The sequence below is a fragment of the Hippichthys cyanospilos genome, chromosome 14 (assembly GCF_059441005.1).
Source record: "Hippichthys cyanospilos isolate Australia breed blue-spotted pipefish chromosome 14, RoL_Hcya_1.0, whole genome shotgun sequence".
Taxonomy (NCBI): domain Eukaryota; kingdom Metazoa; phylum Chordata; class Actinopteri; order Syngnathiformes; family Syngnathidae; genus Hippichthys; species Hippichthys cyanospilos.
Genome location: NC_142382.1, coordinates 9570001 through 9596350, shown reverse-complemented (window position 1 = coordinate 9596350; position 26350 = coordinate 9570001). Strand labels below are relative to the sequence as shown.

The window sequence follows — 26350 nt, the reverse complement described above, 5'->3', positions numbered from 1 at the left end:
ATGATGAATTATGCATGTCTGTGTTGTTTAGTTTGGAGGAGGGCCATTTTGTAGGAAGTCATGCATGATAGTGGTTCACTTTTGAAAGCCCCAAGTCAGAGATAAAGCAATAATAATGAACTTTGATCACTAAAAGGCACCAGTCATTTTCTTTCATTCCAATGCATACTTAATACCTAAATGCAGTTGGCATTCCACTTTCTGGTGGGCATAAGTTCTAGGTGCCAATCTTTTTTTCAAAAAGGGCAATTATTTTTGCCTGGCACATAAATGTCCATAAAAGTCTGATAACAGGATGATGAATTGGCGGAACTACGTATTACAAAATACATTGCTGCATCTGTAAAAACGGTTGTGTAGTTTGAATAAATTTTGCTCTGTGCTTTTGGGTAATGTGGATGCCAATGCTTATAGTATATAACAATTTGAATGATAAACTTGACAATGTACCCGGACTTAAGGTAAAATTTGGGTAAATATTTTGAAAGAAGGATTTACAATGCATTTGTCAAGTATGTGTACTCTGAAGACACAAAATCTCCCCTACAAACAGTGTCGCAAAATTTTCAAATCTGCTGGGCAAAACCCTCTGAAGAGGACATCTGCTGTGTAGTTATAGCTGTAGGTCAAAATGCCTCTCGTACTGTAGCGCTCGTCACTTTTCAGTTACTCCATCTGCTTACGCACTCTCCAGGCGCCTCTGCTGGCATGCGAAATTAATGCATGTTGTAAACAGTGGGTGTCCACTTCCTGTGTTTCTTACCCACAGATCCCCAGACAACTCTACACCACAAGATCCGAAAAGTTAGTATCAGAGTTGGTGGACTTCCATCAGTGCATCCCGCACAATGAGGTGAGAAAACCACACAGTGTCAAATGACATCCGGGAATAGAAGAGTAAGAGTGGGAACAAGATGGATTCATGATTAAACTATGCTTTGCTCCCTTCAGGTTAAATATGCCCTTTATCTTCAAGTGTGTCCATAAATATTCCATTACATTTGCATGAAATATTGTATATCTCTGACACTTGCGTAACGATGGCCTCCCACTTTTGCGTTTGTGCTGGTTTGTGCCATTAAAAAAAAAAAAAAAGGAAACAATAAATGTGCTTCCAATGTTTTGCTGTTGTTATAGATTATTTTTTTAGGTCATCTACAGCATTAGATTTACAGTGTCTGTAAACTGGGCCTCTAAAATGTAGTAGGGATGCAGAGACATGAAAATGTTTGACTGAAAACGAAAACCAAAAAAGGGGGACGCTTGGCTGAAAAAACGAAACATTGAAAAAAAAAAACATACCGTGTATACTTTTGTTGCACCAAGCGTTCCAGCAGCAAATGGTTTCAGGAATGAACTGTGACATCACAGGCATAATTCTGCGATAAACATGAAGTAAAGCTCCATGTTATGGCACTAAATATTATTCTTGTTAACAAATCAGATTTTTTTTTTTTTTTTGATTTATTGACAAACTAACCACTGGATTGGAAAACAGATGCCTAGTTACCAGTATTTGATTAGGTATTTTAAATATAAGTGACGAGACCATTTTTTGTAAATAGACAAAATATCATCTTCATTCTTCTTGGTATACCGAATGTCAGTTCCTTATAGAAGATAGGGAGTCCACATTAATTAGACATTTGCTGTGAGTCACATTTATCGCTTTAAGTAACCATTTTCCTGTCTTGAGTCTAAACTGTCCAACTGCATTTGAATGCACCATATGCACTGCAATGCATCTTTACGGGAGACTTTTGCCGTATCATACAATGACAGTGTAGTTGATTAGTGGTTTCTTCGGGTCCGTAATCGGCGAAGATGACTGATTTTATTTTTTCTTTATCATGATGTGTTAATTTGGTTGCTCTGAATGCAACTACAATAAAAACTGAGTCAAAGACTTAAACAAGCCACTCTGCTCATACAAAGGCCAACTTCAAAATAAAACTACGACTGTTGTATTGTCATCTATGTATTATTTGGCACATTTAGTTTGAACCAGGCCCTTACAAGACATTGTTTGCATGTGACGACAATGTTGTTTGTTTTCCTTAGTAGGTCTTTTTTTAAGCCTTAGCGGTGGTCTTTTCTTGATCCACTGAAATGCATCACACAAATTGTCAACCAAGTGGAGCCCCTTTCCTTCTGCATGCTTTTGTGAAATTCAGAAAGACACTATGTTTTGCATGATCACAAGATTGGTTTTTGGATGTTTTGTTTCAGATTTAATTGTTAGCATTTTTGGCTGTACATTTTCAGAGGATGAAATTTCTGTGCATTTCAGAAAACAGGTGAGCCATGACTCATCTTACTGAGCCCTGAACCCTCTTGCTACTTGAGCCCTGAGGCACTCCCTATCGGTTGACAGGAAATGGCAAAATGACCACGATCAAGATGAATAGCACTGTTGGATTTTGTAGCTTAACATGTGCAAACTTAATCGCAATGCAGTGTTTAGATTCATTATTATTAGACACTTTCTTTGACTTATTTAATGTTGTAAGCCTGTTTGCAGCCTCCCTGTCCAGTTTTCTTGTGAGTTAAAAACCCACAAAAATGTCCAAGAACACCTGACACGTGAAAAATGAGAGATTCTTATCAGGAGATGGCCAATACATCTCTTTCTGCAGCTCTTTCAACGCTGCTGTAGGCCTCCTCGCGGCCCCTGACGAGTTTCCTTTTCCCCTTTTTTAATCAATTTTGTGGAGAGGTCCAGTTCTCAGTGACATCACAGTGTTCCACAGCCTATCTAATACCTTGGAACTTCTTTGTACCTTTCTGCTGACTCACACCGTTTAAAAATGAGATGCCGCGGATGCTTTGGAATATCTCTGTGGACTATGTGGCTTTTGGAAATGGAAATGTCAGAAAAGTCCCAAGAGAACTGTGGAACCTTGTCTGTGGTTAATCAGAATGAATGTGGGAACAATTTTAAAACGATGACATTTTCACAGGAATGCGAGGACCTCTCTTTATCTATTGCGTCTCTTCTTGTTCCTCTCAGACGTGGCGACTGCCAAATGAATACAGAGCGTGTTTTCTTCTGTGGACATCAGACAGCGAAGGCGGTGAGGCCACCGTGGTGTGATGGCGCGGCGGCGTCCCATGGCCCCAGTTGCCACGGCAACAAACCGAGCGAAGGATCCGTGCTTGACTGTATCTTTGATGCCACGCCCCCTTAAGCCCTCGTAGAGTGTTAGGTCATGAATTGTTCATAGTGATGAATGTGTCTTGCTAGACGGAGCGCTATGGATATTTCAATATGTGACGATTGATGTCAAATATTTATTATACATAATGAATGGTAGAAAAATTGCCTTTATGGCGGTTCTTTCCTCACAATGAGGTATTTATTATTTACAAAGTGACAATTGGCAGTATCTCACGTTCGACATTCTTTTAATTTGCCACTGTCGCACCACAAAAGTAAGAGAATGAATGTATTAGCCAATATCTGAAAAAAGAAAAGACTTAGGTGTAGACTAAAAGTTCTTCAAAGCTTATCTGTTTGATCATTGATTTTTTGTACTCATTTTACTATTAAAATAAACAATAACATGTTTTTGCATTGAGTTCTTATTTTTAGGCTGCTGAAAGGGCACAATAGCTTCATCTCAACTGATGGTTGGCTGCACTGAAACAAATGCCTCTTATTTTTCCTGTTATTCCTGTTTTCCTCCTCCTTATTTTTTCCAGCAAAAAAGCTGGCGACAATTAGTATACGATCAGAAGATGAAGCAATGTATTGAAACAACTTATTTACTCCACAGTTGACCACCACTATTCATGGAGGATTGGGATAGGCTTTCTGTGCTTGAGTTGTAGAGGTTGGAAAACATTAGGCAATCACACCCTTAAGTGGACACTCATTGGCTTTCGTTGTGTTTGGCATAACCCGATAGCCTACTGTTGTGGGTGGGAGAGCAGAACAAAGTCATTGAAATGGATGACCATGCAAGCATCTATCAGATGATTGGTAGGTTTAACTTAAAAAAAAACAACAAAAAAACAACAACAAAAACAACTCAAAGGCATCTTTGTTAAAGTCAGTGTGATATGCTTTCTTTCAGGATGGAGAGCGATTCAACTTTCGCCTACCACACAAATGCAATGCATCCAGCCATGATTGCAGCCACAGCTAATGATAGCAAAAAAGACACAAATGTAGTTAGCCTGAGCAAAGCTCTTTACTAAACTAAACTCAAGAACGCCCCACGTTTTAGCATTTCTGCGACAGGATAGAAGATGTTTTATAGTCATGCTAATCAATAATAATTTGGCAACTGACAAAAATAAAACTGCACCGTTCTTCCTCATGGTTGAAACTAAGTTACAGCCAGCACTGCTGTATTTGAGACTAGTTCTCAAATATAGCTGAGGGTAAAATTGTTCCAACTGCAATCTTGAAAAAGAAAATACTGTAAATGACTGAGGCCACTTTTATGTTGTAATTCAAATTTGATCACAATACCACTAAGTATCCTAAAAAATAAAAACTGGTTGATTATTAGAAGCAAAAAATTATTAGAAGATATTAAAATGTGATTCATTAAATTGATGAAATAAAAGAAGATCTTAATCACAATCTTTTTCATCTCTTAATAGCACTAATTATAATTTTTGAAATCCGTCCAACACATCGAGTGGCTTATCCTCACAAGGGTTCCTGGCTTGCTGGTGCCTATCCCAGCACGCACCCTGAACTGGTTGCCAGCCTTTTGCAGAACACACAGAGACGAACAATCAATGATGCACCCAATCACACCGAGGGACACTTTAGTGTGTCCAATACAACATGGATGTTTATGGAGTGTGGGAGGAAGCCGGCGTGACCGGTGAGAACCCATGCCGGCTTGGGGAGAACATGCAAACTCCACACAGGAAGGTTGGAGAGAGACGGATTAGAACTCGGGTCCTCGAACTCTCAGGCGAACATGCGAACCAGTGTCACTGAGCCACAGTTTTCAAAATAAATACGACAATCGATTTGTATAATTCATACTATGTTATATAATTGACTCCTTTTTTTCACACAGGAAAAAATATATTTCTGTTAACAGCAACCTTGCATGAAACAAACAAATCACATCAAATCAACATTTTTTCTATGATGATTTTATTCTCCCATTTCCAGATGCTTACCCTCATACAACTGCAGTAAAGCAACAATTCCCCTTTGATAAATGCCAGACAGCACACATTTGGAAATACCTTAATTGAGACAAATTATTGTTTTGATGAGACAATTTACCGCGTTTATCTTCTCCATGCAGAGTGAAGCGCAAGTTGAAAAACAAATGCCTGCAGTGAACCTTTAATCTGCTTTAACGCCGCTGATCACCTTGTGTGCGTGCGAGCCTCGGATGAACATCAGCCGCACATTTGCCTTCGTTTAAAATTATCTGTACGTTAATCTCGTTTGCCGCAATGCCCATTAGGACGTCAAGTCCAGTTAGGACTTAGTTGCGCCTAACTGCTGCGCTCCTCACGATTCTTCACACTTTGACTTTAATGAGCTCAGGCGCTACAGGATGAAGAATAAAACGTACAGTGAAGAATATAGGGTAATATGTTTTATTCTCTGCAGTGCAAATACAAACGCAAAGATAAAAGATGGTGTGAGCGTTTTGTGAAGCCAACAAACACACTGCAAACGTGAAAAGGGAAAGGTCTTCCCGCATATCAAACGGGCATCAATACAAAAAAGATTCAAGACGGAGCTGAAACGATGAAGGTGGCAAACGCTCTTTTAAGCTTGGAGAAACAACATAAAACGTGTACACTCAAGATTAAAACGGCAATTAATGCGCCGCTCATTAAGGTCTCAGGTTGGACTTTTTGGTGAGGGGGCAATTTTAAGGCCTCTTCAACACAACATCTACAAACGACACAGCATGAAAGGAAACTGGGTAGATTGCATCATCTGTCACGTCCCGCTTGCCTTCAATATCTTCACGTTCACTTGAGGAGATTCTGCAGCATGGCGGTGGCGTACGTGGGCCGCGCCTGCTTGTTCTCGATGGCTTTCTTCAGGTAATGGATTCCGTCGCAGCGCTCCCAGATTTCCTCAAACTGCCTGGGCAGGATCTCCGCACCCCGCTTCCTGGTCAGGCCTGTCTCCTCCAGACTCAGCTCGCACATCTCCATGTCATCCTTCCCTGAAGCGGGAGATTATTTCACACGGAGAAATGTGCCATTGCCCCAAGAGGTTAAAGTGTGAATTGTGGCAGAGCAATAAATCAAATTCAATGGATCAATACGTCGTTTGACGCATTCAAGATTTGAGAATGAGCTAAATTGTGAAATGGAGATTTTGCAAAAGAAGCCGAATGCGTGGTTTACATTTTTACAATATGTTCTAATTAGTTGTCTTTTAAAAAGGGAGAGTATAGTTATTTAGCCATTTTAGCAGTAAACCGTTAAAAAAAATGTCTAGAATGAATTTGATGACTAAATAATTTTTCAGGGTCCATTAACACTCCAGTAACATTTCAACTTGAAAATGTCACATGACAGATACGTTGAGACATGACTGAATCATAATTAAGTCATGTCATTTTAAATAATGGCCATGTAGCATGTTGTTTTTTTTATCTGATTCATTGATTAATCGAAGATGATTCTCTTATGAAAATAGTGGTTGGTTGCAGCCCTGAAATTAAAGTTATGGCCCACGATATCTCTCGACTGTCAAATTTTGTCTTTGGAGTGAGTGTTGATCTGTTAACTCTACTGGTTTGAGATGCCCCCCCGTTTGGCAGGCCGAGTCACAAATTCAACCAACCAATCGGTGCATGGGAGTGGGGCCAGATTGACAATTGGTTTCAGGCGTGCCAGCAACTGCTTTGATTAACACCACTCTTGAAAAGGTCACGGAGCCAACGTTTCAAAGGGTCTGTTAAAATTCATGTTCTCATCCTGTGTGGGTTTTTAACACATACATGCCACTTCTAGCAAGCTATCAGCCATAGTTGGAATTAAAATAGGTATGAATACAGATTGAGGCATCAAAGATGTGATTATGAGAGCTGATGTTATAGTAGCCAAAAAGCAGTCCGCTCTCTGTAATCAATGCCTGGCAACATTCCGGAAATTGAGGAAGAGGACCATTTTAACACACAGGAGCCGATAAGAAGACTCGGTCAAAACCAACATGTTGGAGCCTATCAGGATGTTGGAGCCAGTCAGTGGCAACCAAGACTAAGTGGTTACTATGACAATGCCACGGAGGAGCCTGGAGAAAAATCACGGAGCACATTGGGAGTACCCACTTTCTAGTTTGATCACGGAATTAGCTAAAGAAGACCCTCAGCTTCATGTTGATCCATGTGGATATCATCAGTATGTCTACGACAACAGCAAGGTAATGAAGGATTCTTTCGACTATACCGTAATACTTGCTATATTTTCAAATTATTACTGCTTTATTTGGTGAGGTTCTCTTACATAATGTGTGCAGGGTTAGTATTTTTCACTACTGATTTTGTGATGCAGAGTCATTCACGATGTCAAAGTTTTTAGTCTTGTTGGATGATGCAACTCCATAAGAGCTTTGACTACTTGGTTGACACAGGTGACAGATTTACCAGCTGTTGATTGACTTTCCACTTAACACTGTTGACCGCATCAAACCTTAACATTTTTAATTCAAAAAAGTGGTGACTATCTTTTTTGTGTTTTGTTGTCACTCAAATGTAAATATTAATATCGATAACCCTTATAATGAATTTCACTATGTTTATCAGACCTCCCCTTATTAGGTGTTAAAATATAGTTACTTCTACAGTGTTAGGAATAAGGTGTTTTTTCTGTATTTCTTTTATTATTCATCAGTTTTACATTGCACTGAGTGAGATTTTTTTAATTTGCCTCTTCTGTTATGTTTGACTCAGGGCGTATTTAGTCAAAATGTGTTCAACATGTATATAATCAAAAAATGATGTTTTGTTTTATGTTTATTTCTTAATGACAGAAATAATGTGTTTGGGTCAATATGTCCCAGAGGTGTTTGCATTTATTAAAAACTGTCAAAAATGACATTTTTGATTGGAAAAACGCTTCCAAAGTAAGAAAGGCAATATTTAAATTATACCCGTGTGTTACCTTTGTTTCTAAAAAATAATAACATCCTGGGTCAATTTTGACTTACAAATCTTTATACCTAAACATTGCGTAAATTCAACATGTACTTTAACTTTCAAACCGCTCAGTTTGACACACAACATATCAGGAGGGTGAAATGTAGACAATTTGCTATAGACAATTGGTGCCTATAGCAGGAATCAAAGTGACACTGTTACATTACTCATGTTCTAAAGCAGTGGTGTCAAACACATTTTTATTTTGGGCCGCATTATAGTGATAGTTTCTTTCAGAGGGCCGGAATGACTGTGAATTCAAATACATTTTAAGTGGGTTGATCACACATTTACCAAGATTTTTTATCAGAAGCCGGCAAAAACTATTCAAAAGAGATTTGGAGAATAAGGTAATGTTTGTTTTTCTTCCCCCAAATTTTTAAAAGTTCAAGACAACTTGCAATTTTGGTATTTTAGTCAGAAACCTGAGGTCAAATCAGCATTTCAAGGGCCACAAAAAGTGAGGTGGCGGGCCGGATCTGGCCCCCGGGCCTTGACTTTGACACCTATGTTCTAAAGCAACCAATAGAAACATCAAAAAGTAGCTTTAGTCTGATTACTTGACCGGAAATAATATGTGTTACCGTCATCACTGCTGGTTACATAGTATATTTTTATCATTTGAAGAGCTAATGAAAGTCTTGCCCCTTCCTTCATCATTTGTGCAATCTGCCGCCACAGTAACTCACGGTTCAAAGGCAAAATCAGCCTTGGTTATGTCAAACTCTTCTATTGAAGGTTCCGGTGTGAAGATCCATGATTCATTAGCAGTGGTTCCTCTCCCTAACAAGTCTAGTCTTATTAGTCTAATCATCACTTGTTGCTCATTGCTTGACAACTTGACATACATACATATGTAGATATAAATATAAAAAAAGTGAAAAAAAAAAACCAGCACTTGTTGAGACCAAGGAATGTGTATATATATATATATATATATATATATATATATATATATATATATACACACACACATATGTGACAATGTGGCCTGTCATTCAGTGAGAAAAAAAAAGTATTTTAAGCTGCACGAAAAATATGGTAAAGCTACACTTGACTCACCTGCCACCAATACAATGGGCCGCTTGTCCGGGTGCAGCTCCATCTGTCTTGCGATCCACGGTCCATCAAAATGGGCGTACCACCAACCCTTCTTTTTATTCTGCGGGTCCTTGTACTGGTCGGCAGGCCGGATGAAAGGGATGCGGAAGTAGCGCTGCTGCCGGTTCATAGCCACTTCTTGGTGCTGGGACATCATGGTGGGGGCAGGGTTCTGTTGTGCTGAAGAAAGCACAGAGCTTGGCTTGTTGGAGAACTTAGTACACTGAGTTACCATGAAGGAAGGTTCTGCACGAATACTTTTGTCCACCTTTAGAAAATGTTTACATATCAAGAATTTATTTGGTCTTTGGAACCAATTGTTCCAAATACAATTGACCTCAATGGAAAATTCAGTTTTAAAAGTTGACCAAATCCAGTTTAGACTGATTGAACCACAGATTTATCTTTTACAAATAACTGCAACTATTTTATTTTTTTTATTATATTTTTAGAGGGCAACAAGCACCAAAGTGCCTAAAATGTCCATCTTACTTTTGAACGTCACCAATACATTTTTTGTTGTGTACAATGCCAAAATGCAGATCAGCAGTATGCTTTCTTCATCGAAACAATGTGTGTGTGCGTGTGCACGCGTGTGTGAGGCATAAAGCAGTGAGCTGTCACATTAGCGTCTGCTGAACCTGACAAAGCATGACCGGCAGTTACTTGTTAATTAGAATAAATATTTTTCAGCACATAGGCGGCGGCTGCGTTTTCTGGCTGTCGTATTTTGTCGATTAATTGAATTTTGCCAAGCACGGGCAGCTTATTTACAGGCAGGTCATTTATCCCTGCCAATCAATGAATGTGAGGGATGGGTGTGAGGGGCGGGGAAAAAAAAAACAAAACCATGCTCATGAAGTATGCAAATGCATTGGAATGAGGACGGACGGAATCATTTCCTGAACTAACCATAGTCAGTGACAGATTTTGGAGCCCTCTGATCACTTCCATCGTCATTGCGTTTCTTATTCTTGGACTTCCAAGCATGATAGACCTTGAGGCGCCGGTGGAACTCTTCTCTGCAGGCCGCCAAAAGGTCAATGTCTGCTCAAAAAAATAAAAATAAAAAAAAAAAAAGTGGAAACAGCACAATTTCTTGGGTACAAATGAATGCAAAGGCTACCACTTTGATCTACACTTACGAAATTCACATCTGCCAAGTTCCTTTAAACTCACTGAATCCTGAAGACATCATTTTCCCTTTAACTATCCAGACGTTCAATTCAAAGCACCTATTTATATCTTTTCAAGTGTTTTTTTAAGCGTTTGGCTAAAGGGGGGTTTAAAAATGGCTTTTACTAAATGAATTAAGTGTTAATAATTTACTTTAGTTATGAGTGCCAAAGTAATTGATTACTAATACTTTAGTACATAAAGTAATTGTTTATTTTGGTACTTTAGTACCTCAAGTAAAAGGTCACAGTTACTTAAACGCTTAAGCTTCTAAAAGAAATCAATTAATTTAGTGTAAATAATTATGACTTCAGTACTTAATCTCCTAAAGTGATCAAGCAATCAATTACTGTAGTACTTAAACTCCAAAGGTATATGGTTACTTTAGTCCCTAAAGTAAAGTTAGTAGTTAGTAGTTTAAAGTAAAGTACTACTTAAGTACTTTAGAGTCTGAAGTAAATGATTCCTTTGTATTTACTGGCTTAAAATAATTGAATACCTACTGAAAATAATTGAATACTTTAGTTTTTAAGTACTGTATAAAATAATTGATTACTTAAGTATTTTATTACAAATGATAATCGATTACTTCAGTACAAATTTACGTAAAGTAACTGATTACTGTATTAGACCTTTCTTTATCCAAACACTTGGAAAAAAAAAGAAAAGAAAATCTGTTATCTGAGATTGAATGTCTGGACTTAAAAAAAAAAAATGTTACAGATATTTGTTTAGCCTTCATGCCAATCTGATTGATTTTTCCTTGAAGTTGCCACCACAACTTTTGGCGTTGTGATGACCCTTTACATTTATGGATCAGTAGAAGAAATATGCTAATTTTTAAAGTGCATTTGCAAAGACAGTGCTTAATATAGGTGGGTACCTGTGTAAGGGTACAGAAACATAAATTGTAACTTGTTTGTTTTTCTTAGTTTTTTTTACATTTTTGATTGCATCAATGAAACTGTGTGCCCTCCTGAATCCGGTTAGTCATCCTCCATAAACCAGAAAAGAGTCTGCCAACTAACAAACAGATGGACAAATCAACATAAACATGACATTTGTTAACAATTAACAGTTCTGCAGTCCGCTGAGTGACATTTTAGTTCTGTGTGGTCATTACAGAATTGCTGAACCAGCAAATGTAATGGAGCTTCTACTGCAATGGAGTTTCACGCCATTCTGTATTATGTATCATTAAATGTTGAATGCATCAATCCAATCCAACCTGAAATGAAAAGTAAGTTTTTGAATGTCACAGATTCCACCAGATTCAAAAATTTGAACATAAAAATTCTCCTTGGAGGAAGTAATCTTGAGAATTTAAACGAGATAAAATTAGGCTCAAATTAATTAGCCTTCAAAAACAGATTTACGTAGCCAGCAGCGTTACATGAAATGGCTTTCACAGATTATCCAGATGTCCTTGGCATCCCACAGGAAGTATCCGTGTTGCATGACTTAACAGTGGCCGCCATAAAGACATAAGCCAGGCAACCAGCGGAAAATGTTCTGATCTTCATGCTGACTGAGTAGAAGTTAGCTGAGGATGATTTGGAAGGGCAGAGGTCCGTCATCCTCCATAATGGGGACCATTTCCTTTTTGTGCCTCTTAAAAAAGCCAACCTAATGAGCAGCAGCAGCTGTGGGAGCTTCCACTGATCCGTCTTTTCATTTGGGCACAAGATCTCATGTGTCCGCATGCTCTGTGCAGCTGCAGGCTCAGCTTTTTTGGCAAGCGCCTACTTTAAAGAAACGACTGCGAAAAATCCACATAAGTGCAAAGGCTGCACGCAAACAACTGAGCCAGGTTTCCTCACCACAGGAAGTGTTGATGACATCTCGCAGTTCAGCATACTTCCACTTGCTGAGGTCATATTTTTTCACGCCAGCGGCGGCTTTGGTCGCCTGCACCTGAGGGCCCCTGTGGGTGAAGACCAGGTACTGATGGGTATGTGTGTGTGAGACGCATACAGAGGGAGACAATGACAGTGCACAAAATGTACTCTGTGCCAAAGTAGAGAGGATGCTGTGAGGCTGCTACCGTAGTACATATTTCACCTTTCACGAGCTAGAGCGAATTCCTAAAAAGCAGCACGAAGACTAGCGCCGCAAAGATTTTAGCAGAAACTTAAAAATATAATTTAGGATCTATTCAGCCAGCCTAAGTGGTTGTTGTGTTTTTGGACCCTCTCAAAAAATGAAAAGAGGGAAAGTAATAGCATTGTAATACAATTGTGACAGGACACTTGCTTTCTATTAATGATATTGCTCTCCTACTTGTCGTGCTTTTGTCTGAAAATTCACATGCATTCCAGTTCTTTTAGTTATCAATGGATTATGTACAAGATACAAACTGGTTGATGATGTTACATATCAGGGATGTGGTCAAATGTACGGTGACATTTCACTATAGGAGAATGCCATGAGATTTCTCACCCCTTGCCAGCACTATCATTTTTTTTTTTATTCCTTTTTTTGGGGTGGGAGGGGTGCACTCTTTGCTAATGCTCTATATGACATTAAAACACACCACCAAATATAGTGAGAAATTCAGCCGATTTCAAAATACAGTACACTTTACCGTACAAAGTAATGTATGGACACAAATGCCTTGGCATTCTTTTATTTTGAAGTAGTTCACGACTGCAAGTTGTGGCTTGACTGACTCGTCTTTCTATTGCCCAATTGTCGCTCCCTGAATGAGTCCGGACTCCCAATATAAACAACTCAATGCGGTTCCTCAAGTCCCATACAAACTCCAAATTCGAGTGCCGGTAAAACTATTTAATTACACTGACATTTTATTGTAAAGGCAGTGTTTAGCGCATCATCTTGTATAAATTAGCCATTAGCTAGCAGCACTCGAGTGCCCTCAATAGCAATCAGATTACGTTTCAAAGGCAGTTTAATAGACGTAAAGCACTTTGCACACTTAAATGATGACATCCCGATGACCTGTTCCTACTGATCACTTTTTATCAAATGATGCTTGCAAAAATGTGCTGTAGGAGCCCACAATACAGATCTTGTGGTTTTGATGACACTTTGTCTCATTGAACGTTTATAGAAAGGCAGTTGTTTCAAATCTGAAAGGCTGTTTGTAAAATCTCACCCCATTCTTGTGAATACATTTTCGTGGGAATATGTGGATTATGTATATAGTCCCATCCCTAGTATTTATCCAATAGGGATTTGCCAGAATATCGAATCTTATCTTTCTCTGGAGAATCAAGCTTGTGCGGAAGGAGACAAAAAAGAAAAAAAAAATAGGATTTTAAAGTGGCTTGTCCTCATTGAAGGCAAAGATATACACTCTTACAGAGTAGTGGAAAACAGACAACGGAGCCAAGGTACACTATACCATCCTGCTTTACAAAAAGGCTGACAGAAAAGTCTCCAGAGCCTTTATCCGAATGAGCAGTGGCATTACCATATGATGCATGGACATCGAAAGCAAATGCAGTCTTTTCAAGTTTTGCAAAAGTGTGACATCCACACAGCCGCAAATGTGAATGCAACGTTTCACTCTGCTGCTAATGAATGGAGTTAGACCATCACGGACAGCCGTGTGTTTTTATTCTTCCCCTTTCCCTCCTCAAACACCAACTCTCCACGCTACAATGCATTTCAGTCCCTCTCATGCGCGCATATTAAATGTGCCAACCAGGAACAAATATTCATGGGGAACGGGAAGCAAATGGTTCTTAACACAAAACAAATCTTCAGCATGTGCACAAAACAACAAAAAAATACAAACAATTTTAGCAAACTCCATATTAATACACGAACATTATTATTATTATTACACAATTACATTTAAATGAATAAAAATACTGTCTATACTAACTATGTGGCTGATAATGCTCCCGATAGGAATTGAGTTACACAGGTGAACAACCTGCTGCACATTTCATGCTTTGCCCATACTCCAAATTTAGCTGCTCACTTTATTTTCATATCTTGTCATAAATGTTCTGAGAAATATTCATCTTTTTAATCGTGTAGCAGGTTTTTACTGATTTTGGTACTGCAATTTCATTTAAAATGACATTGTATCTTGTGCTCCTTTTTTTTCTATCGTAGAAATGTAATTTATTTTTGGTTAATCTTAATCTTGGTTAATCTTTGGTTAATCTTGTAAAGACATAGGATTTATAATAAGATTCAGTGTAACAGTTGTCCGCATCCGTTTTTTTTCTTTAATAAAACATGTTCCTCACAAATCAAATTGTACTTTTTTTCTGCTTTGCAAAGCAAACTGAAGTAGTTTGATGATTCTTTGCACATCCAAAGATTGCAGCAGAATTTTTTTAAACTGAATCGAAACGTTTCGAATCAAATCATTTTGTCTTATCCGTTCTGAAATTACCCTCCTTAGTGATAGGTAAGTAAGGAAGTAAGGAATAGTGATCCACTGTAAATGTGGTTGTGATGTTCAATACAACCATTTTAAAAAAAGGATTTATAATAACTTTAAAGCAAATATACATATTTCCAGGATTGGAGGGGGGACTAATTAAAAATATTGTTAAAATCCGGTTGCAGTAACCAAACAACAACAATAAAAAATAAATAGATAAAAGCACACAAACACACACAACCTATTGTAAACTGTCCCTTTGTTGTCCAGAACCCCGTCGGGACCCCCTCTTTTTATTCATTGGCCTCTTTCTGGAACTCTGCAGTCAAAGAAGATAGACCTACAGTATAAAAAGAAATTGTGAGCTAATATCTCATGTGTTGCTTTAATCGATGTTGGCTTCAACAAAAGATTCCTCATAATGGGCCTATCAACAAGAGAGATTCCTTCTCACGCGATTCAATCCACATTACAAGCACGTCAGCAGGAGGGCTTTGCAGCACTTTGCCCCCCGCCTTCGTTGAAATCGCTGCTGACTGTTTCAGTGTGTTTACAACCAGATTGACAACGACATACATCTGCGGGCATGAGCTACCTTGTATTAATTTGGGAGTCAAACTGGCGATGCAGACGTTCAGACTGTTCACAGCAGGTCTGAGCACACATCCTCCAGCCTTCCTGCAGAGTCGGGGCGGCTAATTCAATAATACTGAGGAATTAAGTCCTCTATTTACAGCTGCTAATGTCTAAGAGAGGAGGATGGTTGATCTAATCATCCAGATTACCATTTGTAATTGATGCTGACTCAAACATTGAAACTGAGTGAGAACCATCATCACCATCAGTCTAGCTGGGACATGAGGAGGATTGTGCAGGCAGGAAACAAGCCGTGGGAGTGAAGCGATGGGCTGTTCCTAATAGGAAATGGTTGGTTGGAGCAACAAGGGAACAGACAGAGTCCAAAATGTTTATATTGGTCAATTATATTAAGCCGACAGCAGTAAAGCCAGGAAGCGGATCCACGTGTACGGCATGTGCTATCAGTGTTCTTTTGCTTTGTGCGTTGTATGTATAAATGCATGCTTGAGTAGATACCGATGGGGAAACTATGTGAGCCAGCTTCATACGAGAGGAGACTAAGGAAGCAGACTAAGGGAACGCTTAGATAAAGTGTAGACTGTGCAGTTTACTACTGAAGCGTCTGCAATTTCAAGGTTAGGGTGCAAAGTTTTCATCAAATTGGCTAAAATAATATTTTCATTGTTAAAGTGTTTTATAAAACGTACCATTTTTAGGAAGTTATCAAACTAGGGTTGATTTAAAAACTAGATTTTATTTATGCCATCTGACTACTTAAGAACCTACCAACGTTTGAGGCATTTTAGGTATAGTTACTCTAGACACCGCCAGGGTTACAGGATATAATGTTATAAACACTAAAAATTGGGTTACACCACTGAGATGCTTTAAGATTTCTATGCGCCACACTGTGTAATCCGTTGGTCTCAAACTCCAGTCCTAGAGGGCCGCAAACCTACATGTTTTCCATACTGCTCTCTTAAACACACCTGATTCAAATGATTAGCATCATTTTCAAGCTCCTGCAGAGCTTGATGATAAGCTAACAATTTGATTCAGGTGAGTTAATGACAGAAGCATCAAAAACATGCGGGATTGCGGCCCCTATGGTGTAATCGATGGTCAGCAACTTTTTGGAATTTGAGGAAGAGGAGATTTTGACACACAGAGGAGCCTCACATATTTGCCAACAGAAAGTGCTAACACACCGAAATGACCGTAAAATACCCCAAAACGCAAGGACGGGTGATTCAAACCACAGAGAACAGATTAAAAATTGTTGGTTTAACTGCCACACCAAACTACCTAACTACTAACTTTACCCACTATGTAATTTGTGATGACAGTTACGTTATGTAATGGAATTCTAGAGGTCTCAAAAAAATTAAAATCTCTGCTTTAAGATGCAGATCAAGGAACATCTATTTTTATTATTCATAGAACAAAGATACTAACTAGACATGAAAGAAATTGAATGATTTGAATGTGAAGGCTGTCTGATTAATATATGAAATGGCTTGAATGATCTGAAGAATCGTTTAAATCGGTCAAGTCATGTTGATGGGAGGAGTGAACAATGTAGATTATGTCTTTACATGGGAATTTTTGGGAGGAGGGGTAAAAACTGAGAATTGGTATGTGGAAAAAAATTGGCATGTTGAGAGCTGTTCCTAAGGCTATTTGAATGAACTGAACTGAACTTCAAATTGGAATGATGTAAATGCTTATTGTTGAATGGCAGTTATTTCAATGAAAATGCAGTGATTTGACCTTGTCTGGTTCTATCTTTTTCTTGTTATGGCTTGTTTCCTCATCTACCGTCTTGCTCGTTCAGTCTTTTATTTCCTGTGCTCATCAACCTGGTCTTTCAATCAGCTCCAGCAGCCACTTGCATCTTGTTCAACTGTTACTTCTTGCCTCCTCAGTTGGCTGTTATTTAGTTTTGTGGGATTTTTTTTGAGTATTTGTTAGGCTTTTGTCATGATGTCTGTCGTGAAATATGTTTGGTTTCTGTCCTATCTTGATTTTTAACAGTTGCTTTGGGTTATGATCTTCTCTGAATTTAGATGACTTTTATTACCGGTGGTTTTGATCATTAATGCTGCTACACTCTAGAATCATATTGGTAAAGAATAATCCAAGTATGTGTCAATAAAGGACCTACCCAATATTTGGGTTCATTTGCGGCAACCTTTTCAGGTTGTTTTTCATTTAATAAACTAAAAAAAGGTTGTTTTGTACAAAACAACTTTAAAAATGGTCTCAAATTAACTTATATTGCGGCGGTCCATTACTGACCCATAATTATGTTATTAATTAATTTAGATTTACAGAAACATGTTTTGCTCATAAATTGCTTTTCCTTGATACACCCTATCTCCCTGCATTTGAACCTAGCCATTTTCCACGATATATGATGCCTAATTTGGAATAAAGAAGTTTTGCGTGAACATTTTTGTATTTTGAGGAAACCATGAATGTTTTGAACGAGAGAAATGCAAGCACACTGGAATGGATCTTTGGATTTTTTTTAAATTTGTGAGACTCTAATTGAACTTTGTGGAAGAAGATGCATGTCAAACGTGTGTAGGATACATTAGAAGAATAATGTCATGGTATAGAGTTGCAAACAGTAAGTGCCTAAAGCTTTCACACTTTCACACTTTCACACAATATTAAGATCTTCAATTTTCATACTTACTATACTCTATAACTTGTCATCATAGTGCCGCCATGTTGACAGAGGAATAGCTAACATTGGCCATCAGATGATAATTGGCCAGCTTGACACTAAACCGCCGCATGATGGATGATGATGATGGATGCAAGTATGGAGGGAAGGTACCTTGTATTGATAACAGGAGAAGGCACAGTGGTAACTTTCTCCACATAATGTAGAGGAAAGACAATTTATGGATGGGGTGTTGATTGGGGAAAAAAAAAAGTAATGTATCACAGTTGGTAGATTTCTAAGTTTTAAAGCAGCTTTTTTTATGCCAGCTTCCTGGCACTTCAAGAACTAAAAGGTAACAAGGGTTAGCTAATTGGTGAACGGGTTGGTGAATTTGCTGGACGGTTGGTGGATGACCAGGAATGGCTGACATTTTCAGTAGTGGAAATGAAACCTTGTAATAGCTAGATTTAACAAATGAAACGACTCAATAGTGAGTGGTTTTGCTGTGGAAATGGGACAGCCCTTGTCCAGTGTCTGGGTCGCGTCACCAAAAAGAACACAGTCTTCTTTTCTAATGCAATCAACAACAATTCATGCCAAATCGAGATGCAAATCAATCGTTATCAAAGAATTAAACTGGCCCCCTTTTTTTCAGTAGCTCAATTCCATCTTCAGAGGACGTGACGCCGAAACATCATTGTGTGAGCAAAACAACAAACTGAGCAAACACAGAGAGTAAATAGTATGCTGTGCGCCTTTGATCAAACACAAATATCCTTGGAACAGCACATCCAGTGATTCTAATCAAAACCTCTATTGTTGCATTTGATATGTGATTGTGGCTTTGGTGGAATGAAACAAGAGCTTTGCTTTGCTGATCTACTCAAAGCAGTTCAGAGATGGATGGAACTATGTTCGGGGTAATGGCACTAAAGTGACAGAGTGTTTTTTGTACACTCTATACACACTATAAAGTTAAGCTGAGTTCTTACATGGCTCTGGCTGAGGATGCTGAGATAGGAAGATCCGAAAAAGCCTCATCACTGACAGGACAGAGTGATAGGAAAAAAAGCAGTTACTTGCATGCAAAACAGCTGGACAGTAAATTTGCTGGTGTTAATGCTTGTACATTCACTTCAATGTGAAACTAAATCCAAAATGGATTTATTTAGGCCGATGCCTGTTTTTGGCGGAGTCAACTACAGATTACCAATTAATTTGCGGTTAACGTTAAAAATTATAATTCATAAAATAGCATGTGTTTCCTCCCAATGCATTTCAATAGGTGTCAGTTGTACGGTGATTTTCACTTTCAAGTCCGGCCTGGTACCGATTCCCCACAAATAGTAGAGGTAAACAATGACTATATTGTTTAAAAAGAAAAAAATCCTTTTCTATGTGGCACAATCAAAGAAGTTATAAGGACATATTATTTTCGTGTGATTGTGTTACTAGTAGTTGAATAATAACTAACACTAAATATTTCATGTTTCTATGCTGTACTTAGGTTATGTGTAAAGTAGGTCAGTTTGGTTGCACAAATTGCAGGTATTGATCATCTAAAAATTAAGTTGCTTTTGTTTTGAATAACAGGTCTGCAGAGTCACTTCATTGACAAATTTCTTCATGTATATTTAAGGATATAAGGGTATGGATTTATGCCTAATAAATAACTATACAAGTGTTACTTTATACAACTGCTGTAAATTCTTACTGTACATAAAGGTAAAAAAGTAAAATAATTGCCAAATATTGGCCATTTTGCCAAATATTTTTTGAATTATTTTTGAAGGCCATAATCGGCCAAGGTGATATTTATGCTTTATTTCATTTTCTTTTTTAAGGTGCAGAATTAATCAAAGGATGGATCATCAAATTAACCTATTATGATCATTGATTAATGGCTTAATTTGCCAGATGCTTAGAATTTGAGATTCTTCACAGTAAATATTCTGAGGGTCTTTTTTTTCTAAATAAAGGGTGAAAATCAAGACATGCTTTTTGTATCCAAGTCATTGATTCAATCGAGGACAATGATTGATAAAATAACCATTAGTTGCAGCCCAATTATTTATTACCCCCCCATCTAATACCTGCGCAGGCTGGGGTCCAGCTGACCATCTTCCGTGATCAGCTCAGCCTCGCTCTGAGCAATCCTCATGGCAAGCTCCCTGTCACGTCTTTCCTGCTCCAGCATGGCGGTCCGCTGGACCTGCTCCTCACGCTCCAGAGCAAACTGGATTTCGAACTCCGCCTGTCAAATCACACACAGACACAAACAGACCGCATGGTGGCTTAATAGGAATGGGCTCCTCTTTGCCAGAATCTATATAACAATTAAAAATCTGCTGTCTGCTGGAGGCTGATTAAAGCTATTAATCCACTATTATTGGTCATGTGTCTAGACAAACACAGCAATGCAGCTCGAAAGTGCTTTCACAACAATAGTTTTCTCCAGTCGCATTGACCAGGGGAGTATTCAAAGAATGGGAGGGCCAGCTGGTTGTAGTCTTCACTAAAATGCACTGAAGTTGGTTCCAGTCCCACCGCCCCCAAAGACCACCATCAGTGGCCTCACTAAACTACTGAGCAAAGGCCCTGACACTAATTATTACAGTGTTATGACAAACTGAGCTGCCACTTTTATAGAACTTGTATCATTTTGTATACAGAATGTTGAGATCAGAAGATACCATTACATCACATTACTCTACATTACGAGTGCCCACCAGTGGCGCTGTGCTAGGTTGATTGCATTGGGCTTTTTCTGCAACACTTTAGAAAGAGCCAAAGTGGTTCCCCATCTCGCCACAATCTTCACCTTAACACCGGCTCCACTCTCAAGTGTCTATTCTATTTTAATTATTCCCAACAAGAGTGATTATAGCAGTCTTAATTTGTATTAAAAAAAAGTAGACATTACAAATATACTGTATCTGGTCAGTACAAAATATATGGCGAAAGGCTGAACAAATCCTTTATTTTTTTGGACTGTAAGGCGCACCGGATAATAAGGTGTAAAATACAATCCAGCATTTTTGGTGTGCTGTGACATTTTTTAGAGGACGATATCTGTCTTGCTTTATTAAAAAATATATGTTTTTGTGAGCTCCTCTGCAGAACAGGCCCACCGGGGGAAACCTAGTGTGTGGGCATCATGTTGGTCACACCTGCCCTAGAAACTTTCTGAAGCCGTTGGTTTATTCAGCAAAAAATTATCCACTGGTATAAAATTACCCTTAAGGTGCATTATGATAGATAGTATATTGAACTGTGAAACATTTCTCTCACTTCACAGCCATTGATTAGGTCTTCATAGGGCCATTTCCTTTTGAGGAGTTTAAATACGAATAACCTTGCAGCCGAAAATGTATTAGTCATGCTGGTGGATGGTCAGATCATCAGCAATGACACACAACCAGAAACATGGGGTGATCTGAGCATTGAGCTGCTCTACAGTCACTGAGCACAACGAATTTTTTATAGTTCCCAACAAAGCCTAGTGTGGCCCTCGGAAGAGCTATTCCACAGGTTTTGTAATTCTAAAGCGCACCTAAATCACAAAACCTCTCTCTCGGTACCTTCCCTAATGACACTACAACACAAAGATTTAAGCACTGAAGGGGCCAAGATATCATGATGTGAGTCCTTGATGCAGCAGAAAATAGATGAGAGGGAAGTAACTTTTTGCACACCCTTGGAAGGTCTGCTGGTTACAAAGTTTGGTGAAAAAGTTAAGTGAAAATAATTAACTTTGAAAGTGTGTGCATAAAAAGACAAGTACTATAAATGCGTTTAGGAGTTAAATTGGTCTGAGGAGGAAGCGTACAAGAAACCTTTAAGCGTATCTAAGAAGATATGAGAGAATAGAACAGAAATATGTTAAATCTTGAATGAGTCGAACAGGCAAAGATGGATGGATTGCACAAATACCATGTGAGAGAAGTAGATAATAGGACAAATGAGAGAACACAATGGGGCAAAGTAGTTTAGTTAGAGAAAAAATGTCACTGAATAGGATCATCAATCAGAAGAACCACACGGGAAGCCTTCTGGGAATTGGTCCAAGGTGTCTTCATTTGGGTACAAAGTGATTGAATGGGAAATGTTAGAATAATACTGTTCCTATCGTCCTTTTTTGTTTTCTTTACAGTCACATAGGATTGATGTTTTAAGAGTATTTAAGATCTAGGTGCTGTGGAACAACATCTGCACAACATCTTGTTTCCGATGTGGTTACATCAGATTTTTGTTTATACTAAGAATTTTCTAATTCTTTGGAATAGAATATAGGAAGCCTTCTGGGAATTGCTAAAAGGTCAGATTGAGGGTTTCATTTGTGTAGAAAGTAATAACATTGGAAATGTTAGAAAAACACTCTTGCTATGGTTATTTAGTGTCATATAGGATTGATTCCTGAGTGTATTAAAGCCCTAGGTTTTCCGTGACACATTGTCCGAATGTCAAGCTCTCAAGGTGTAGTCCTAGTTTCTCTCAGTCTAGTTTCTCAAAGTCTAGATTCCGATATATTAGATTTTTGTGTAACTATAGACAAATCTTAGCGAAACCATCTCCGGCAGGCAGTTATAAATGAGAACCGACCTCCACCATTTAAGAGTCATGTAAAGCATGATAATGCCATCTTGTGGACATGATTGCAAATTCCACTCATGTCCCCTGTATTAATTATTATTACTGCTTAGCTGGCTTATTTTTTGTGTTACACTTATATTACTGTATTGTTTCAATGGCAGTGAACTTGTGGAACACAGGAATGGTGTTAATATTAAGTGTAAGTACTAAAACAGAAAGAAAAACATTTGAGTGCAGACAGAAGTAGATCAGCGCCTGACGAATGACGGACGAGAAAAAAAATGGTCCAATGTCGCCCTCTAGTGGTGGCGGAAGGTTGGACAGAAATTCGCCGACGGACTGATAATTACAATTTCATATTGCTTGAAAAAATGACGGAAAAGTGGAGGGGGACTGACGAATGGCGGGCCAGCAAAAAATTGTAAGTTGCCCACCTCTAATAAAGACTTTTCCCATTCTGTTTCCTGCCTGTTTCTCACATGACAAATACACTGTATAAGAAATGCATTCATAGTCATCACAGCCTAACATTGTCAATCCCAATGGTGGGATATCGCATTGCACAGTTAGGAGGCAATAAACATTGTGAATCAATTTCACCTAATATGTGCAAATGAGACAGACAACAGGTGGGAAGCCATAGCAATTTGCAAGAACAATTCAAGGTCTTGCAGGGGGTAATTTCTGGAGCCTACAGGAATTGTTTTGCGCAGCTCATAGAGCATGGCATTATGGCTCTTTGCATACTATCAAAAGCAAGAAAGAGTAACCAGAAGACAGGTCAGGAGACTAGGAGAAGTTGAGGACTCCAAAGGGGGCAATAATCACCTGGCAGTAGAACCGCTATCTTCTTCTTCCTCCTTTTTCTCCTTGAGAGAAACAGTTCAAGAGCCCTATAGTTTGACCTTCAGCAAGCCACTTGTGATGCATATTTCCTCCCGAGCTTTCAAAAACAGAAACGTCCACCATCGGGGCTTGTGCTGCACTGTACTGCCAATGCCACTGCCATCAATGGTAGATTTGCCATTGGAGGCTGGATGTGTGAGGGGCAGGTGGGTTTGTGGAATGGTATGATATCGTGGTGGGTCAGTATCTAGTTTTTTTTTTTTTGTGAGTCTACTAATTTGACTACATGACATAGAATGCTTTGCCACAGACATGTACATATATATGTGGTCAAATTGTTGACCACAATTGTTTGTTTTCAAATGTGTATGTTTACTGGAGTGCACATTTTGTCCAGCTTCCTCACGGTGAACTATAACTTGTAGACTTGTCCAGATAAAAAGTTGGAAGAGTAGATTTCATTGGTTCTTAGCGTCTTTTTTGAAAGGAGCAATCTTCCTTTTAAAGATTAATGTATGATCTTTGACTCAAACAGAAATTTGTTGGCTTTTCTTCAGTTGTGCAGTTGTCATGCCGAAAACAAAATGTTGAATATAAAACAATATATAATCAATATCAATTTCCCCAACCTGCAGAACCTTCTCCTCTTCCTCTCTCTTTTTTCTATCTTCCTCTTCCTGCTTCCGCTTCAACTCCATTTCTGATTTCCTAGAAAGAGTTGAGACAGATTCAAAAGAAACCCAAAAGAGAGTTACAAAATATTTCATACTAATCTTGTTGCCACATACAGTCTTCGTTCCTCTTCCTCTTGCTCCCGCCGTTGGTCTTCCATCTCCCGTCGCTTCCTCTCTTTCTCCATCTCCTCTTCAATGTGCTTCAGCCTCTCAGATTCCTCCTCCTGCTGTTTCTTCTTTTGCATGCAGGACAACAACTGCTCGGAGCGTTTTACCAACACCTGGTACTCTGTGTCAATCTCCTTCCGGGTCATTATTGTATTCTATTGAGAGGGAAGGGGAGATCGCAAGAAAGATGAGTGAGCTAAGTGCTCATTTATGAAATAAAAAATGACAAGAAAACTTCTTGTTAATGTCCTATTAATAAAACGGCGTGCTTCATGTCCCTAGGGATTAACCTGCTGAGAAAAAATACTCCAAAAAGTCAAGACGGAGAAAAACTGCTCTGTAATAAAAGAAGAAGAAAAAAAAAAAGGATTTCCTGGCATTTGCGGCCCTCTGCAGATGCCATCCATCTATGCATATAAAAGCATGTCAGCAAGTGACATTTAGTGACTTTTGGAATACTTCTGAACATGATTTCAAGCCAAAATTGTGCTTCAGAACATGGCAACTTGGCAAACGGGATAGAAATCAAGATGACCTTAGCTTCATCGACAACATTAGGGTTGTGATGTGTTCTGGTCATCCTTAGAAAAAAAAAATATGATGCCAACTGTGCAGCATTAGCTCAATGAACAATATATCAGTATTATTTTACTCTGTAAAATGTGATGAGTATTTTGTTCACTATTTCCCTATTAAAAATATTTTTTTAAAATCTTTTTGAGCATGTTAAAATCTGAGATACAATCATAAATGTAGACAAATACTTGCACACAAAAACAAACCCAACCATCAAAACATAACCTTTTCAGGGTAAAAGCATTGGACTATTTTTCTTATTTAAATGAACATTCACTCTAACTTTTGAATAAGTTTTAGTGATTGTATGACCTTTGTTTAGTGCCAACATTTTTCCATGCAGCAACATAAAAGAAAAAAAAAAAACCAAGACATTGACTGACTAGTTGCCGGACATGTGAAACAATTAGTGAGCGGAGAAGAGGTCAGTATATTGTGCAGATTCATTAGAGTGAGTCACTAACTGGAACACAAAGACGGGAGGTGACAAGGTCTCGTCCCCAAAGTACGGAGGCATGAATGACAAGCATTGGCATCCGATGCATTATTCATTCGGCGACACAGCGCTCAGAGCGCTATGAGTGTTGTCATTGGGCTGCTAATAGGCTAACGGAAGAATAAAGCGCTTGAGACGCTGACTGAGATGAAGAGGTAGATAAGAAGGGTCAGGAATCACCGCTGCGTCACTGTCAGTCGGGATGCCTCAGGCGTCATCGCTTCTCATTTATGGTCGCGGCTAATGGTGTGCAATGAGCAACAGTTTGGAAAAAAAAAAAAAAAAAGCAACACTTGTGGGGAATGCTCACTGGATGAGATGCAGATTGCTTGATGATTTGCTGCACTTGGTATCTTCAATAAAAGGTGTGTTTATTGCAAGGGGCGGACTGGGATTTTGCTAATCAAGTTTGATCATTTAAGGAACAGCCACCCTAAATGACATTATTGAAGAAAGGATTTCAGCCACGAGCTGATTGAAAATATCGATCGAGAGGGATATCATGAGGATTGGGCACTTAGCGAGAAAGACTTCTGTGCACACAAGTGTAAACATTTAGGGCTCGATATTTGTGGACTGTGCAGCTGCGCTTGAGCGAAGAAAGTGGCACGTCCTGAATTTTTGGAAACGAAAACCTCAGTGGGCATGTCTGTAAACTTGGTTCGTTTCTCTGCCACGCGACAGGCATTCCGGCATATTGAGGGCATTTCGTTTGACATATCTCGTTGCTTTGGTTTGTGACAAATTAACACCCGCAAAGGAGCAAATCGGTAATGTTATTAGGCGTGACTAGGACCGTGTTTAAAAGTAACGAAATAAATCATGTATTAAATCAATTGTTCTTTGCATAACCAAATATTGATTCATAAAACCAGGAATAAGTTCTTTTAATTAGGAAAATGAAATTTTTTGATAAGGTGATTCTGTATGTTTAGTTCAGTGCTTCTCAATTATATTTTG

At 38.6% G+C, this 26350-nt stretch overlaps 2 protein-coding genes across 10 annotated transcripts in view; one reads left to right on the top strand and one right to left on the bottom strand.

The window, feature by feature from the left end:
* The window catches only part of impg1b (interphotoreceptor matrix proteoglycan 1b), a 29097-nt gene extending 25529 nt beyond the window's left edge, over window positions 1-3568 (top strand). For all 7 annotated transcript variants that reach the window (XM_088433700.1, XM_088433702.1, XM_088433701.1 and 4 more), the window contains 2 exons: window positions 770-853; window positions 3011-3568. In XM_088433700.1, the coding sequence (XP_088289826.1) occupies window positions 770-853; window positions 3011-3094 (168 nt within the window). In that variant the 3' untranslated portion in view covers window positions 3095-3568. The remainder of the gene's footprint in view (window positions 1-769; window positions 854-3010) is intronic.
* Window positions 3569-5566: 1998 nt separating this feature from the next.
* The window catches only part of LOC148412850 (unconventional myosin-VI-like), a 51114-nt gene continuing 30330 nt past the window's right edge, over window positions 5567-26350 (bottom strand). For 2 of the 3 annotated variants that reach the window (XM_088433232.1, XM_088433231.1), the window contains exons 26-33: window positions 24265-24473; window positions 24106-24184; window positions 20131-20291; window positions 19030-19080; window positions 12242-12345; window positions 10158-10292; window positions 9207-9425; window positions 5567-6164 (exon numbers count right to left, since the gene is read on the bottom strand). In XM_088433232.1, the coding sequence (XP_088289358.1) occupies window positions 5965-6164; window positions 9207-9425; window positions 10158-10292; window positions 12242-12345; window positions 19030-19080; window positions 20131-20291; window positions 24106-24184; window positions 24265-24473 (1158 nt within the window). In that variant the 3' untranslated portion in view covers window positions 5567-5964. The remainder of the gene's footprint in view (window positions 6165-9206; window positions 9426-10157; window positions 10293-12241; window positions 12346-19029; window positions 19081-20130; window positions 20292-24105; window positions 24185-24264; window positions 24474-26350) is intronic. The other variant, XM_088433234.1, reaches the window with a different exon arrangement.